Source organism: Sylvia atricapilla, chromosome 5 (assembly GCF_009819655.1).
Source record: "Sylvia atricapilla isolate bSylAtr1 chromosome 5, bSylAtr1.pri, whole genome shotgun sequence".
Lineage (NCBI taxonomy): Eukaryota > Metazoa > Chordata > Aves > Passeriformes > Sylviidae > Sylvia > Sylvia atricapilla.
The window spans coordinates 57,158,951-57,175,143 of record NC_089144.1 but is presented as its reverse complement, the minus strand read 5'-3'; the positions used below and the strand labels follow the sequence as shown (position 1 = coordinate 57,175,143).

The 16,193-nt window shown below is 49.7% G+C and overlaps 2 protein-coding genes across 2 annotated transcripts; both read right to left on the bottom strand.

Moving 5' to 3' along the window:
• Positions 1-281: 281 nt before the first annotated feature.
• LOC136361958 (inositol 1,4,5-trisphosphate receptor-interacting protein-like 1) lies at positions 282-1,973 on the bottom strand. The gene has a single exon (XM_066320240.1). It carries the CDS (start codon positions 1,911-1,913, stop codon positions 282-284), a length of 1,632 nt encoding a protein of 543 aa, XP_066176337.1. The 5' UTR covers positions 1,914-1,973.
• A 6,459-nt stretch (positions 1,974-8,432) lies between these two features.
• LOC136361957 (inositol 1,4,5-trisphosphate receptor-interacting protein-like 1) lies at positions 8,433-9,983 on the bottom strand. Its single transcript, XM_066320239.1, has one exon. The coding sequence runs from the start codon at positions 9,966-9,968 to the stop codon at positions 8,433-8,435; it is 1,536 nt and encodes a 511-aa protein (XP_066176336.1). The 5' UTR covers positions 9,969-9,983.
• Positions 9,984-16,193: the final 6,210 nt, after the last annotated feature.

Genomic DNA, 16,193 nt, shown 5'->3' with positions numbered 1-16,193 from the left:
CCCTGGGCTGACAGGGTCTCCACACAGAGCCCAGAGAGCCAACAAAGGAATAATCGCATTTCCTCTTGCGCGCTCCTTGATCTTTGGTGCCAACCTTGTCCTCACTGGATGCAGTGCTGGGGAGACTCTTGAGAGGACACTGCAGCTGCTGCTGATGGCTTAGAGCAGCTAGGCAGCGTTTTCCCTTCCCTCTCTGTATGCCACATTCTGCCCTCTTTTCCCATGTGCTGTGAGCTCCTTCTCTGCTACCAGGTTTGAGTGTCACAAGCACAGCTCTGCATTCACTCTTCGTCGTCGATGATCCGTTTGAGCCACCGGTGCAGATCTGCGTACTGACTCATTACATGGGAGTGGACAACTGGATCCATCACCAGGTCATGGAAGAGATTGTACTTCCCAGCCGTTAGGACATGTGGGGGCAAACTAATCCCTGCAGGAAGCCTCTGGTTGCCCACAATGAAGTGGTTGAGGCGTCTCACTTGCACACATGCGCGCAGGCTCACGCAGATATCTATCAGTCTGCTGACAAAATGTCTCCTGCTCCACCATGACGGGGGTAAGATGCTCAGAAGGTGCATGACAATGGTCTTCATGGTGTAGGTGGAAAAACCTAAGCCCAGCTGAAGACGGATGAAGAACTGCAGGCATTTCAGGTGCAAGCTGTCAGGGGGGGCCCGCCTGGCAATGTAGTGGAAGAACTTCATCTCTGCCACGGCGTAGGTCTCCGGCCAGATCGTGCTTGAGGTGTGGTAAGGCCCAGGTTCGCTGCTTACAAAGATGTCTGAGTTGCCCTGCTGTACCCCAAACAGCATCTCAATCCGGTAGCTTTCTGTGCCTTTGCTCACCTTGAACTGGCAGGAGCGCGTGGAGGGCAGCAGCACTAAACGCCACTTGTGTGCGTGAGGCAAAGCCGGCCAGACTGCTCTCACCAGTTGGTAGAACCAGCGGGCAGTTTTCTGCACGTCCAGGTAGGAGTCCGTGCACAGGGTGTGAAGGAGGCTGGGATCCTGATTGCTCCTCAGCTCTTCCTCGGGGTGGTGCAGGAAGCACAGCATGCTCTTACGCCGCTGCTCCCTCCCGCAGGTGCACTCCTGCTGCACGTGGATGCGGAAGTTCCTCACGCGCGTCTGCCCTGCAGTAGCCAGCTCCACGTGGAAGCTGTGCCCTCGCGGAGGAGTCATGGGGATGAGCACCTGGTACACAACATCCTGCTCACGTGGACTCCAACCTTCGAAGGCACTGCCCACCCCAATGGCTGGTTTCAGGACCGGGTAGAAACTGTTGAACAAGACGTGGTGAAAGTAAAATGCAAACATTTCCATGAGGGCAGTTGTCCACCTGCATCCTTTCTCCAGGTCCTGGACAGGCCACTGAATGCTCTCCATTACCCTTCTTCCCATGTCATCATAAGGATCATGATGAGCGACTTCATTTCCAGCACCACCTTCCTCATTTGGAGCAACATTGTTGCCTTCCTGGGGATTGCCATCATCGTTGTTGTTTTCCTCCCCATTGCCATCATTGCCTCCTTCATTCACACCAGCTTCTTCGTTTGCATCCATGTTTCTGCCTCCCTCTTCATTTGCACCCCCATTTTCTTCTGCATGCTCCTCTCTCCTCAGTCTCCTTTCCCTCCGGAGATACCACAGGGCCAAGACGAGGAGCAGGAGCCCAGCCAGAGCCCAAACCTGCAAGTGCTGCGAGGCAGACCACAGCAGGTCTCCCCAGGCCCAGGCACCCTGCTTCAGGACCAACTGCTCCACCTCCTGCTCCAGACGAATTTTCTCCTCTTCCTGGAGCTTTGCAAGGGCCTCCATTCGCAGACGTGTCACCTCGTCCAAGCCATCACCCACGGGCTGTGGGTACTGCAGAATACTTGGCAAGAGCAACAACCACAACACCCACGTATCCATGGTCTGCAGGAGGAGGGAGAGAAGGCCGTCAGTGGCGCTGGCAGGGAGGCAGCTGGCAGTGGGGATAAGCAGGGACAGCAATGCCAGGGATTTGGGGGCACGAAGGACAGGGCCCCAGACAGCAGGCAAGCAGCGAGGCCTGTCCGGCTGCCCAAGCAGCAGCAGCAGCAGCAGCAGCAGCAGCACGGTGCCCTGCCCAAGGCTCTGCCATGAGGGACTGTCCCTGCACGCAGGAGGAGAACCCAAGCCCAGCTGCAGCCATTCCACCCTGGCCCTTGTCCCCAGCCCAGCCTCCCAACCACGTGTGCACTCACCGCTTGCCCAAGCCGTACAGGGCCAGCCTTGCATGCTGGGGCCTTTTATAACTTCTCCCATTGTGACATGTCCCCTGTGATGCCACAGGCGTCACAGTACACCCCAGCCAGGCCAGCCCCGCCCTTCGTCCCCAGCCCAGCTCAGCCACTCCGAGTGACCCTGGTGGACTGCTTAAGGCAGCCTTGGAGTGAATCTGCTTCAAAGAACTTCTCTTGCTCTTTCCTTTGCCTTTCCTAGCGGTTGCCCTCCCTTGGCAATCTCACACATATCCATGTTGCAAGGCAGCGTTGAGGATCATGCAGTCAAAGCCTTGACTCCATGTCGAGCTACAGTTAAATCTCTGATTCGTCCAGCTTGGAAAAGACCCTGAAGAACACACAGTCCAGCCGCCAACTGAACACTGCCTACTCCACCAATCAGCCACGTCCCCAAAGGCCACATCCACACGACTTTGAAATCTCTCTGGGGGTGGTGACTCAGCCTGTTCCCTGGGCAGCCTGTTCCCAAGCCTGATATCCTTTTCCTTAGAGGGTCTGTTATGAACGAGGCCAGGAGTCAGATGCAATGATGGGAAAAGACACTCGTTTATTTAACTGTAACCGACCACCGGGAGCAGGAACCCAGGAAAAGCCCAGGCTCCTCTCAGCAAGCCAGAAATCCAACAAGAGCGCGACACCACACTGGGTGCTCCTTCAGACCCTCAAGGTGCTGAAGAAGAACCCCCTCCCCACACACAAACACACACACAAACAAACACACAAACACACACACACACACACACACACACACACACACACACACACACACACACACACACACACACACACACACACACACACACACACACACACACACCATCTGACAGTCCATTTTATCCTCTTTGCTTTCTCCTGATTGGTGCATTTTGGATCCTCTTCCTGATTGGTTACTTGTCAGGGCTCTGATTGGTCTTTAACAAGAGTCACTCCTGACCAATCGTTTCCCAAGGGCGTCGCGTGATTGGTCCTTCATGCCCACCCCTCATGGTTCAGGGTGATGTAACCTGTGTGAACTAGATCTTTTCCTCCTTCCCCTGTTACATAGCACTTTACACCGGTACAGTGTCACAGCAACTTACAACAGAAACCCCTCTTGAAAGGTTTTATAACAATTCCCCCTACTGTAACTTTAAAACAGATACAACTAACAACAAACAATCACAAAAACTCCTCTTGAAACGTTTTAGAACAATTCCCCATTCTATACTTTTGAAACAGATACAACTAACAACAAGCAGTTTCAGGAATCCCTCTTAAAACATTTTATAACAGGTCCAATCTAAAGCTCCAGTGGCACAATTTGTGGTCATTTCCTCTGTTCGTATGGTTTGTTCCATGGGCAAATATAATGACCTCGACCTGGCCACAACCCCCCTTCAGGGAGCGGTAGAGAGCTAGAAGGTCCCCCGTGAGGCACTTTCCCACTTTGCTGAACACCCACAACTCCCTCAGCCCTTCTTCCTCAGACTTGTGCTCCACACCATTCCGCAGATCCACTCTCCTTCTGTGCACACACTCAAGCACCTGCGTGTCTTTCCTCTTGGGAGGGGACCAAAACCGAATGCAGGATTCGAGGTACAGCCTCACCGGTGCCCTCTGCGGGAGGACAATCCCTGCTCTGCTCCTGCTGGCCACACTGCTTCAGACAGAAGCTGGGATGCCATTGGATTCTTGCCAATTTCCAGCCCCTCTTCCCCCAGCCCACAGCACTACAATCGATACGATTGATTAGCAAGACTCAGTTTATTTAGAAGCATTTACAGAATATATAGCACACCTAATAAGCTCATGCATAGTACTAAAGGAAGCATTCTATTGGTTAAATGAAGAAGCGTGATATTAGCTCCCACCTCTGCATTCCAATGGCTTCTGCTACACATTTGATATTGTCCAGAAGTTACACCCCACAGACACTCTCTCTGACTATAAAGATAAGGGCTGCTTTAAAAGATAAGGGCTGACCAGCCTCCTGTTGCTATCCAGCTGCAGATTGTTTACGTGACCTCTCGCAGCTAGCCGTCTCCTACAAAGGCACACGGGGAGAGGGCTGCTGGGCCCTTGCGGGCCGGGCTGCTTCTCTTGTGCTTGAATTTTGGAGACCTTTGTCTGGCACTTTCCTATAGTGAATCATTAATCTCACACTGAATTCTCTCAGGGTTTTTATCACTCCCAGTTGCTGTCCATCTGCCTCCCAGGAAAACAACCGCAGCAACAAGGCCTGTCTCTGGGGCCATCCCTAAAGGGTTGGGCACTGTCCTCCTCTCTGTGCATGCTCAGGATGGGGCAAAGAAAGTCACCTTAATAACGTCCATTTCCCTCTGAAAAAGACTGCTTCCTTGGAAGATGCCTTTGCCTATTTTAATGAACTACCCTTTGGCAAAGAAAAGGAATATCAGCCCTGACAGTCATTTTGATCTCATGGCAAAGAGGTCAGGACACACAGTCAGACAAACCTGTATTTAGTGCAGTGGCAATCTTCCTATAGGACAAGAACTGAAACAGAAATGGACAACCCCAGCCTGCTTTGGCAACACGTGGCTAACGTGGTTAAAGGCTTTTGAGCTACACACAGCTGCTTCCCACCTCTTGCAAGTCTTAAGTGAGGTACAAAGTTTCCTGTGAAGTATGCGTGAAATCAGAGCAACAATGTTTTGGGGGAAAGGGCTGCTTGAGGATGACCACAAGTTAGGCCAGCTCAATCTGTTGGGCTTGGCCCAAGACAAACTAAAGAGCATGGAAAAGTAACTTGAAAGAGAAACTGGAGAGCTGCAAAGCAGGAACACCACTGGAACAAATGCAATGGAAGCCAGCAGAAGAAAATTTTGATAAAATATCCAATAAAAACACAGCACCGGGGCCTTTGCCCCATGGAATGGCTCTGTCCCCTCTGCTGCAAACTTCTGGCACAGAGCAACTCAACAGGCCATGTCACGAAACAATTCTGTCATCGTAGGCTATGATGTATAGAAATATATGCATGGGGGATGTGTGTTGTATCATTTTATTTTGTGCTGAAATCCTCCAAGCAGGCCCTGTTCCGAGGTGAAAAGCCCTGGAATAAGCTCAGTGAGTAGAAGGCAGGTGTTGTCATTGGGTAGCTTAGAAATTCAGTGTAACTTGGATAAAAGGTAAACGGCCAAAAAGGTGCAAGCACGCTTCTTCTTCAATTGCTTGCCAAAGCCTAACGTGGACAAAAACGGCATGAGCTACTGTGAAGAAAACTGCCTCAGCCCAAGCCAGCGCACACCACTTACCTTAGAGAAAACCTGTGCACATCAGCTAACTGGCATTTCTGAGGCACTTCAGGGGCTTCAGAAATAATAATTTAAAGAAAAAAAATACAATGGATTTTATATGGAAATTGCTTGTTCTTGGGAAAAAACCAAACAAATATAAATGACAATGGGGAGCTTGGCAGTGGTTAAACACTCCCAGGGAGTCCTCCCTCCTGGCCATTTGGATCCTGGAAACAAAGCTTGTAGACGGGAGAGTGAATGAACAGACTTGTCAAGGAAGAGAAGAGGAGTGATGCGAGGCTCGGCGGCTGACACAGCATGGCTGGAAAAGGCAAGGCTGTTGGCCTTCCTCCTGATTCCTACCCGAAAACATTTGAGTCCATCAGCACCAGCACTAAGCTTTAGAGACATCCGTTAGCGAGATGGTGACCCCAGTGCCTCTCCTTCCTTGCCTGTCCCTTCTGTAAGGTTTTATTTATCTAAAAGAGATGGTGCATTTTGGAGAGGGCCATAGACTAGGCAGGTCTGCACCTTCCAAGTAGCTCAGGCAGTGGGGGAACGAAGAGGGTGATGCACCTGGGAATTAGGACCAAAAAGAAGGCTGCGCCCTTCTCCTGGGTCTCAAGCAATTCGAGATATCCCATGGGAAATGTCCCATGGCCTCTCTCCTTATTCCAAGAACATTCCAGGACTCCTCTGTGTCTTTTCCGTGCATAAACCTGTGCTGTCCTGAGGTTTCTTACACACAGGAAGATGCCCTAATTCTTCAGAGCCCATTCTCAAGCTCCTCTCTGCTTTCCAACACCTCCAGAACGCCTGCAGTGTCCTTGCTGCTGCACGGATCCCCCACGGCTCTCTGCCAGCTGCATCCCAGAGCTCCCAGCTCCAGCTGGCGGGGCCTCAGTGCCCGCCCTGTGCCCTCCCACCCCGACGGCCCCACCAGGCCCCGCTTGCTGCCCTCATGGTGCCACTCCTGAACCCAGTGTTCTCCAAGGCCTTCTCTGGGGGCACCTTCCTGCGGCCTTTGACACCCTGCACCAGCCCAGCAGAGACCTGCAGAGGGGCTGTGGACAAGGCCCTGCAGGGACAGCACCAGGGCCAGCGGCTTGCCACGGACAGAGGGCAAGCTCAGGCCGCAGGTGTGGAAGAAATTCCTGCCGCTGAGGCCGCTGAGGCTCTGGCCCACGCTGCCCACTGCAGCCGGGGCTGCCCCTGGAGCCCTGGCAGTGCTCCAGGCCGGCTTGGACAGGGTTTGGAGCAACGCCGTCTACGGGGACGAGTCCCTGCCCTTGGCAGCACAGGGCTGCAACAAGACCATTTCTAAGGACCCTTCCAAGCCAAGCCGGTTCTGTCATTCTGTCCTCACAGGGGCCCGGGGCAGCTGGCCTTCATCTCTCATTGCAACCAGTTCAGCACTGTCACTCTGGCTGGCTTCACGGACAGAGTTCACACGCCCAGATTCACAACTTGTGAGATTTACCAACAACCTAGGTCGGCGTGAGATCAAGAAAGTCTTGCACGATCCAGATTCTGGAATATTATAATTTATTGAATCAAGAGCAAAGCAGTTTCTGCCTTGCCACTCAGAAATGCACTAACTATAGAACATAATCAAGTGTCCCCAACAGACAGGGACACGATATATGGCTCTAATTGTCTATAAAAATAAATCCCCTCTCTGTAATGTATTTTAGATATATATGTCACATATGTAATACAAATGTTATATATGGTAAAAATAGATCTATTTCATAAAAACCTTGCCTGATCTAAAGGCACTAAGAGCATTCATAGCTTTCACAACACATAGTGACACTAAATACGTGTTATATTGGTTTGTTTAAACATAACTACCCATAAGAATCATTTTCATCATGATATAATAACATATTTCAAAACTTCCATATGAAGAGATACATACAGTAATACATTATTGTCATATTTCCATAAATACCTACATACTTCCATATATATATCAGGTATACTTCCATATATGCTAATGAATTATTTATATTACTATTTTGGCTTGTTGAGATTTTGCTTTTAGATATGGTTATCAATAAGCTTGATAGTATATAATAGGTATAGGCAATATGTATATATCTCTATGAAAAGAAGGCCTAGATTCCTATCTATACACAATTTCAGGTCAGCTGCGCCACAGTCGGCACAATGCCGACCTAAAGGTTTTCCTTCCGGGGACGAGGAGAAACACCGTCTGCTGACCGATCCCGGGCGGTGCCCAGAGGTGGTGGAGTGTTCCTCAGCGGAGATAATCACACCCACGTGGAGGCAATCCCTTGCAAGGCACATCAGGAAGAGCCTGCTGGAGCAGCCCTGAACCAGATGATCCCACCGCTGCTCCTTTCCAACATTCACTCGTCTGGGATGCTGAGATGGGCATCTTTGCACAAGGTGAAGCTCTCAGAGGGAAAATGGACTCTATGAAGGAGGTGGGGCACTCGCAGTTCTGGTGCTAATGGGACTCTGTCTCACAAGTGCCCTGGCCACGGCCTCTTCAGCTCCATCGGCTTGGACTCCCCGAGTGTGCTTTCGCTCTGGACAAAAGGCATGGCAGCAACTGCCACTCCCAATGGAGCAGTGCCTTCCTTCTCCATGTCCTGCACGCTCAGGTCTGTGTCAGCTTCTCCCTGGGCTGACAGGGTCTCCACACAGAGCCCAGAGAGCCAACAAAGGAATAATCGCATTTCCTCTTGCGCGCTCCTTGATCTTTGGTGCCAACCTTGTCCTCACTGGATGCAGTGCTGGGGAGACTCTTGAGAGGACACTGCAGCTGCTGCTGATGGCTTAGAGCAGCTAGGCAGCGTTTTCCCTTCCCTCTCTGTATGCCACATTCTGCCCTCTTTTCCCATGTGCTGTGAGCTCCTTCTCTGCTACCAGGTTTGAGTGTCACAAGCACAGCTCTGCATTCACTCTTCGTCGTCGATGATCCGTTTGAGCCACCGGTGCAGATCTGCGTACTGACTCATTACATGGGAGTGGACAACTGGATCCATCACCAGGTCATGGAAGAGATTGTACTTCCCAGCCGTTAGGACATGTGGGGGCAAACTAATCCCTGCAGGAAGCCTCTGGTTGCCCACAATGAAGTGGTTGAGGCGTCTCACTTGCACACATGCGCGCAGGCTCACGCAGATATCAATCAGTCTGCTGACAAAATGTCTCCTGCTCCACCATGACGGGGGTAAGATGCTCAGAAGGTGCATGACAATGGTCTTCATGGTGTAGGTGGAAAAACCTAAGCCCAGCTGAAGACGGATGAAGAACTGCAGGCATTTCAGGTGCAAGCTGTCAGGGGGGGCCCGCCTGGCAATGTAGTGGAAGAACTTCATCTCTGCCACGGCGTAGGTCTCCGGCCAGATCGTGCTTGAGGTGTGGTAAGGCCCAGGTTCGCTGCTTACAAAGATGTCTGAGTTGCCCTGCTGTACCCCAAACAGCATCTCAATCCGGTAGCTTTCTGTGCCTTTGCTCACCTTGAACTGGCAGGAGCGCGTGGAGGGCAGCAGCACTAAACGCCACTTGTGTGCGTGAGGCAAAGCCGGCCAGACTGCTCTCACCAGTTGGTAGAACCAGCGGGCAGTTTTCTGCACGTCCAGGTAGGAGTCCGTGCACAGGGTGTGAAGGAGGCTGGGATCCTGATTGCTCCTCAGCTCTTCCTCGGGGTGGTGCAGGAAGCACAGCATGCTCTTACGCCGCTGCTCCCTCCCGCAGGTGCACTCCTGCTGCACGCGGATGCGGAAGTTCCTCATGCGCGTCTGCCCTGCAGTAGCCAGCTCCACGTGGAAGCTGTGCCCTCGCGGAGGAGTCATGGGGATGAGCACCTGGTACACAACATCCTGCTCACGCGGACTCCAACCTTCGAAGGCACTGCCCACCCCAATGGCTGGTTTCAGGACCGGGTAGAAACTGTTGAACAAGACGTGGTGAAAGTAAAATGCAAACATTTCCATGAGGGCAGTTGTCCACCTGCATCCTTTCTCCAGGTCCTGGACAGGCCACTGAATGCTCTCCATTACCCTTCTTCCCATGTCATCATAAGGATCATGATGAGCGACTTCATTTCCAGCACCACCTTCCTCATTTGGAGCAACATTGTTGCCTTCCTGGGGATTGCCATCATCGTTGTTGTTTTCCTCCCCATTGCCATCATTGCCTCCTTCATTCACACCAGCTTCTTCGTTTGCATCCATGTTTCTGCCTCCCTCTTCATTTGCACCCCCATTTTCTTCTGCATGCTCCTCTCTCCTCAGTCTCCTTTCTCTCCGGAGATACCACAGGGCCAAGACGAGGAGCGGGAGCCCAGCCAGAGCCCAAACCTGCAAGTGCTGCGAGGCAGACCACAGCAGGTCTCCCCAGGCCCAGGCACCCTGCTTCAGGACCAACTGCTCCACCTCCTGCTCCAGACGAATTTTCTCCTCTTCCTGGAGCTTTGCAAGGGCCTCCATTCGCAGACGTGTCACCTCGTCCAAGCCATCACCCACGGGCTGTGGGTACTGCAGAATACTTGGCAAGAGCAACAACCACAACACCCACGTATCCATGGTCTGCAGGAGGAGGGAGAGAAGGCCGTCAGTGGCGCTGGCAGGGAGGCAGCTGGCAGTGGGGATAAGCAGGGACAGCAATGCCAGGGATTTGGGGGCACGAAGGACAGGGCCCCAGACAGCAGGCAAGCAGCGAGGCCTGTCCGGCTGCCCAAGCAGCACCAGCAGCAGCAGCAGCAGCAGCACGGTGCCCTGCCCAAGGCTCTGCCATGAGGGACTGTCCCTGCACGCAGGAGGAGAACCCAAGCCCAGCTGCAGCCATTCCACCCTGGCCCTTGTCCCCAGCCCAGCCTCCCAACCACGTGTGCACTCACCGCTTGCCCAAGCCGTACAGGGCCAGCCTTGCATGCTGGGGCCTTTTATAACTTCTCCCATTGTGACATGTCCCCTGTGATGCCACAGGCGTCACAGTACACCCCAGCCAGGCCAGCCCCGCCCTTCGTCCCCAGCCCAGCTCAGCCATTCCGAGTGGCCCTGGTGGACTGCTTAAGGCAGCCTTGGAGTGAATCTGCTTCAAAGAACTTCTCTTGCTCTTTCCTTTGCCTTTCCTAGCGGTTGCCCTCCCTTGGCAATCTCACACATATCCATGTTGCAAGGCAGCCTTGAGGATCATGCAGTCAAAGCCTTGACTCCATGTCGAGCTACAGTTAAATCTCTGATTCGTCCAGCTTGGAAAAGACCCTGAAGAACACACAGTCCAGCCGCCAACTGAACACTGCCTACTCCACCAATCAGCCACGTCCCCAAAGGCCACATCCACACGACTTTGAAATCTCTCTGGGGGTGGTGACTCAGCCTGTTCCCTGGGCAGCCTGTTCCCAAGCCTGATATCCTTTTCCTTAGAGGGTCTGTTATGAACGAGGCCAGGAGTCAGATGCAATGATGGGAAAAGACACTCGTTTATTTAACTGTAACCGACCACCGGGAGCAGGAACCCAGGAAAAGCCCAGGCTCCTCTCAGCAAGCCAGAAATCCAACAAGAGCGCGACACCACACTGGGTGCTCCTTCAGACCCTCAAGGTGCTGAAGAAGAACCCCCTCCCCACACACAAACACACAAACACAAAAACACACAAACACAAACACAACACAAACACACACACAAACACACACACACACACACACACACACACACACACACACACACACACACACACACACACACACACACACACACACACACACACACACACACACACACACACACACCATCTGACAGTCCATTTTATCCTCTTTGCTTTCTCCTGATTGGTGCATTTTGGATCCTCTTCCTGATTGGTTACTTGTCAGGGCTCTGATTGGTCTTTAACAAGAGTCACTCCTGACCAATCGTTTCCCAAGGGCGTCGCGTGATTGGTCCTTCATGCCCACCCCTCATGGTTCAGGGTGATGTAACCTGTGTGAACTAGATCTTTTCCTCCTTCCCCTGTTACATAGCACTTTACACCGGTACAGTGTCACAGCAACTTACAACAGAAACCCCTCTTGAAAGGTTTTATAACAATTCCCCCTACTGTAACTTTAAAACAGATACAACTAACAACAAACAATCACAAAAACTCCTCTTGAAACGTTTTAGAACAATTCCCCATTCTATACTTTTGAAACAGATACAACTAACAACAAGCAGTTTCAGGAATCCCTCTTAAAACATTTTATAACAGGTCCAATCTAAAGCTCCAGTGGCACAATTTGTGGTCATTTCCTCTGTTCGTATGGTTTGTTCCATGGGCAAATATAATGACCTCGACCTGGCCACAACCCCCCTTCAGGGAGCGGTAGAGAGCTAGAAGGTCCCCCGTGAGGCACTTTCCCACTTTGCTGAACACCCACAACTCCCTCAGCCCTTCTTCCTCAGACTTGTGCTCCACACCATTCCGCAGATCCACTCTCCTTCTGTGCACACACTCAAGCACCTGCGTGTCTTTCCTCTTGGGAGGGGACCAAAACCGAATGCAGGATTCGAGGTACAGCCTCACCGGTGCCCTCTGCGGGAGGACAATCCCTGCTCTGCTCCTGCTGGCCACACTGCTTCAGACAGAAGCTGGGATGCCATTGGATTCTTGCCAATTTCCAGCCCCTCTTCCCCCAGCCCACAGCACTACAATCGATACGATTGATTAGCAAGACTCAGTTTATTTAGAAGCATTTACAGAATATATAGCACACCTAATAAGCTCATGCATAGTACTAAAGGAAGCATTCTATTGGTTAAATGAAGAAGCGTGATATTAGCTCCCACCTCTGCATTCCAATGGCTTCTGCTACACATTTGATATTGTCCAGAAGTTACACCCCACAGACACTGTCTCTGACTATAAAGATAAGGGCTGCTGTAAAAGATAAGGGCTGACCAGCCTCCTGTTGCTATCCAGCTGCAGATTGTTTATGTGACCTCTCGCAGCTAGCCATCTCATACGTAGCCACTGTTTTTCTGTTGGGAAAGCATAGCATGGTTAAATGTTTGGCTGGAAATTTTCATAAAACTTATTTTTCAAGCTTGACATCAGGCAAGGCAGTACAAGGAATATAAGGCAAAGTATAAGCAAAATTAATAATTCTATTTGTAATATTTTTTTCATCTATCCGCCTATTCCCCATTGACCAATTTTATTCTAAAAAATCTATCATCTTGTTTTAAATAGCTGTACATGTTTTTGTTGCTCTTGCAGGTTTTGGTGAATGGATTCCGATTGGCTTATCTATCAAAGGAATTGTAATAATACATATAAAGCTGGATGGTTGTCAGTTACCAAAATATTATCTCATTGTCCCAGCTTCTGCAACAGCTGAAAATCTCCTTTTTAGGCAGGGCTTAGGTAACCTCCTCGAGTAAGGCTCTCCAAGTTTACTGCAAAAGTCTGTTCAGCTGTGATATATATATGACAGCTCCCTCGCTGCAGCCTCTCCGCCTCCTGCTCTATGCTGCTTTTCTGGGACCGGGAGAGGGGAGGGGCCCGTGCTGCCGCCTCACACCACCACCTTGCAGTCCGCCTCCTGTGTCATCCCTGCTGCCTGCCCCCCTTGTAGCTCTCAGCTCTGCCTGACCTCTCATGTTTCACCACGCCCTCAGGGCTTGGCGGCTGTGCCACTTCCTGATCGGTCAGTTCGTTCTTGGAGCTGGCAAAAGAACTTCCGCTCCTGAAGCCACGAGGTCTATTGTCTAGAAAAACGCAGTAGGCATTGTGCCTTTCTCGAGACAGGGGTTACAAAGACGGAAAAATTTGCAGTTTTGGAGGACTTTTGCATCTCTCTGCATCATTCCTCGTTCCATTAAAAGCCTGAATGGTGATCTCAGCAGTCAGGCAGTCTCGTCAGCTTTTGTTTTTGGCTGAGAAAGTCCCCAGGTAATTAAACTTTTTTCCCAAACCACAGCGAACTCCCGAGCCGTTTTTCTGTCTTTTCCGCCTCCTAATGATACAGTCCCACAGTATTTCTCCTATTTTCTCCACTCTGTTTCACTAAACACAAGTGATGGTCTGGCTACTTTTCCTCTTTTGTTTTGTTAGTCCATAGGGCTAGTCATTGTCTTTAATTGTTTCACCTCTCTTAGAATATTTGAGATGAGCTATGTAGCTGCCTGAAACTTTCCATCTCTATCTTTTCCCTTCTGTTTCTTTGTTTCACAAGTTCAGCTTACCGCAGCCGTCTTCTCCACTCAATGCAAACCCTTGCAGCTCCACTTTTCAAACCAGGCAGTTCCGCCTCCAAACTCTCTGCTGTTCTTGTGTCGGCACGTGGCGGCTGGACACGCTGGGCTTCCCGTAACTTGTCACCAAACCCGCGCCACTCAGCTCATGGATTGTATAGGGATTCAGAAAGAACCCCTGTGTATCTCCGTAGGTTAGCAGCCCTGGGAGCTCCTTACGGAGAGGTATGTCATTAATCTGATGCTTTTCTAAAAAGCAAGAGAATAAATCATGTGCTGCTTGCCTTTCCATCCTTTTCGTCAGCGCTGATGCAGCTTTGCAAGGTTTTCAGCAGCACGTAATGGCCGGACCCTCTGCTGAGGTCGTCCGGGGCACGGCACCTTGATGCTTTTCGCCATCTCTGCTGCTAAAAGGATCTGTCCCCATCCGCTGACTGGCCGTGGTCCGTCCATTTTTATCTCGTGGAGGTCACCATTTTGTCACGGTTGGTGGGAGAAATTGCCACAATTGATACGATTGATTAGCAAGATTCAGTTTATTTGAAGCGTTTACAAAATATATAGCACACCTAATAAGCTCATGCATAAAACTAAAAGTAAGCATTCTATTGGTTAAATGAAGAAGCATGAATCTGACTCCCACCTCCGCATTCCAATGGCTTCTGCTACACATTTGATATTGTCCAGAAGCACCCTCAAGGACACAGTCTCTAAGTATAAGGGCTGTTTGTAAAGATAAGGGTTGAGCAGCATCCTGTTGCTATCAAGCTGCAGATTGTTTTATGTGACCCCTCTTAGATAGCCACTTCCCTACAGGTCTTGGCAAAGTCCATGTACCTCTGAAGGCAGTGCAGGCACTGCAATCTCTCCTGCTCAGGAACACAAGCCTTTTAGGGAAGTCTGAAGATGGACTGTTCCATAAATATAGACCAGGGAGGAAGTGTCTGTTTATGCTGCCCTAATTATTCATTTTGCTGCAGCAGTTGCTGATTTGATGTCTCACAAGTCAATACAAATAGTGGGGATGTTGCTGAGGAAAGGGGAAATAGCACTCAGCAAAACTGATGGCTGGAGCTGAAGAAAACATTGTAGAGAGAAACCTGGGCTACCTCAACAGTAAGACCCTCTTGCAAAATGTCTTTCTGTTCTTTGTGAAACACCTCAAAGATGCAGCTTTGGGCATTTTACCTGAAGTTTCTTTGTGTTCTTCTATTCAGTCAGAGAGAAATATACATTTTCTCTTTTTTTCATTTGCCACCAGCTGAAAGAATAAATGCCATTTTCCTGTGCTCAGACATCTGGTATGCCCTTTTGTTCCCTGTGTACTCTGCTCCACACACCGCCTCCCTGCACCCCCAGTGCTGGGCTGCTGCCTGATGTGAAAACAACGAGGGACTGGGGACTAAACTGAAAGCCTGATGTTGTGCTGAGGGAATCGATTAGCAGATAACACCTTCAGTTACTGATGCACAAGGAATTTGTCTTGTGCTAGCTCCAAAGGCTATGAGTGACAGTAATGACTTCTGGGGCTGTACCTGCCCAAAGCTTTCAAACGCTGTTATTGGAGAGTTACACACTTAGCACTGGTGGTGGGGGGGCCTGTAGAAATTTTCAAAGTTCTTGGGGTAATTTATTTTTTCTAAGAACTTGTGGTTTTCTAATCCCTGTCGATTTGCCTCACTGGAAGAAAAATCAAGTCCTGGCTATGACTCAACAGTAAACTGAATAAATTAAGAATAAATGGCAATCCTTATCACTGAGTTGCAGTGACTCTGGAAGAGTGCAGAAACACAGTAGGAGAAGCACAAACTTCTCACATACAGTGTTCGCTTTTTGGGTGATACTGGAAGCAAAAATATTTAAAGGAAATAACATCTCTTGTTTACAGTGAAGGGAGGTTAACAAGGTTTTTAAGCATATTAGGGTACTAAAGGAACTATTTAGGAGACCAGTTTCCTAAGGCACAAATACACATCTACAAATAAACATGTAACAATACATATTACTATGAGTAAGTACTGTTGATACTCAACCTAAAATCTTTTTTATCTCTGCCAAAAGAAAAAGAATTGTGGAAGGTTTGCACTTAAGCATATTTTAGGCAGATAAATGGAAAGATTTCCATTTTGGAGCATAAAGTCATTCAAGGAAAGTGATTTCCATAAGAATGTGTCTGAGATGTATTTGCAGTGGAGTTTTTCTTTATAAACAAGCAAACAAGTAAATATTTATAGGATAATGGAGTTCTTGTAAACTACCAGAAAACTGTGTAACCAGAGCTCAGTCTAATTAGTTTTCTTCATTATATAGCCAGATAGATACTTCTGTTTTTCCTGTTCGTTTCAGAAGGATTTCAAAATCAACCATCAAAGACAAGATCTTAAATTAAGGCTGATTCTGAAATAAGAACCTGAGGAAAACAGTCTCCAAGTGAAACCAGCTCACAATCACAGGCTTACCTTTTTTTCTCATTAAACCGA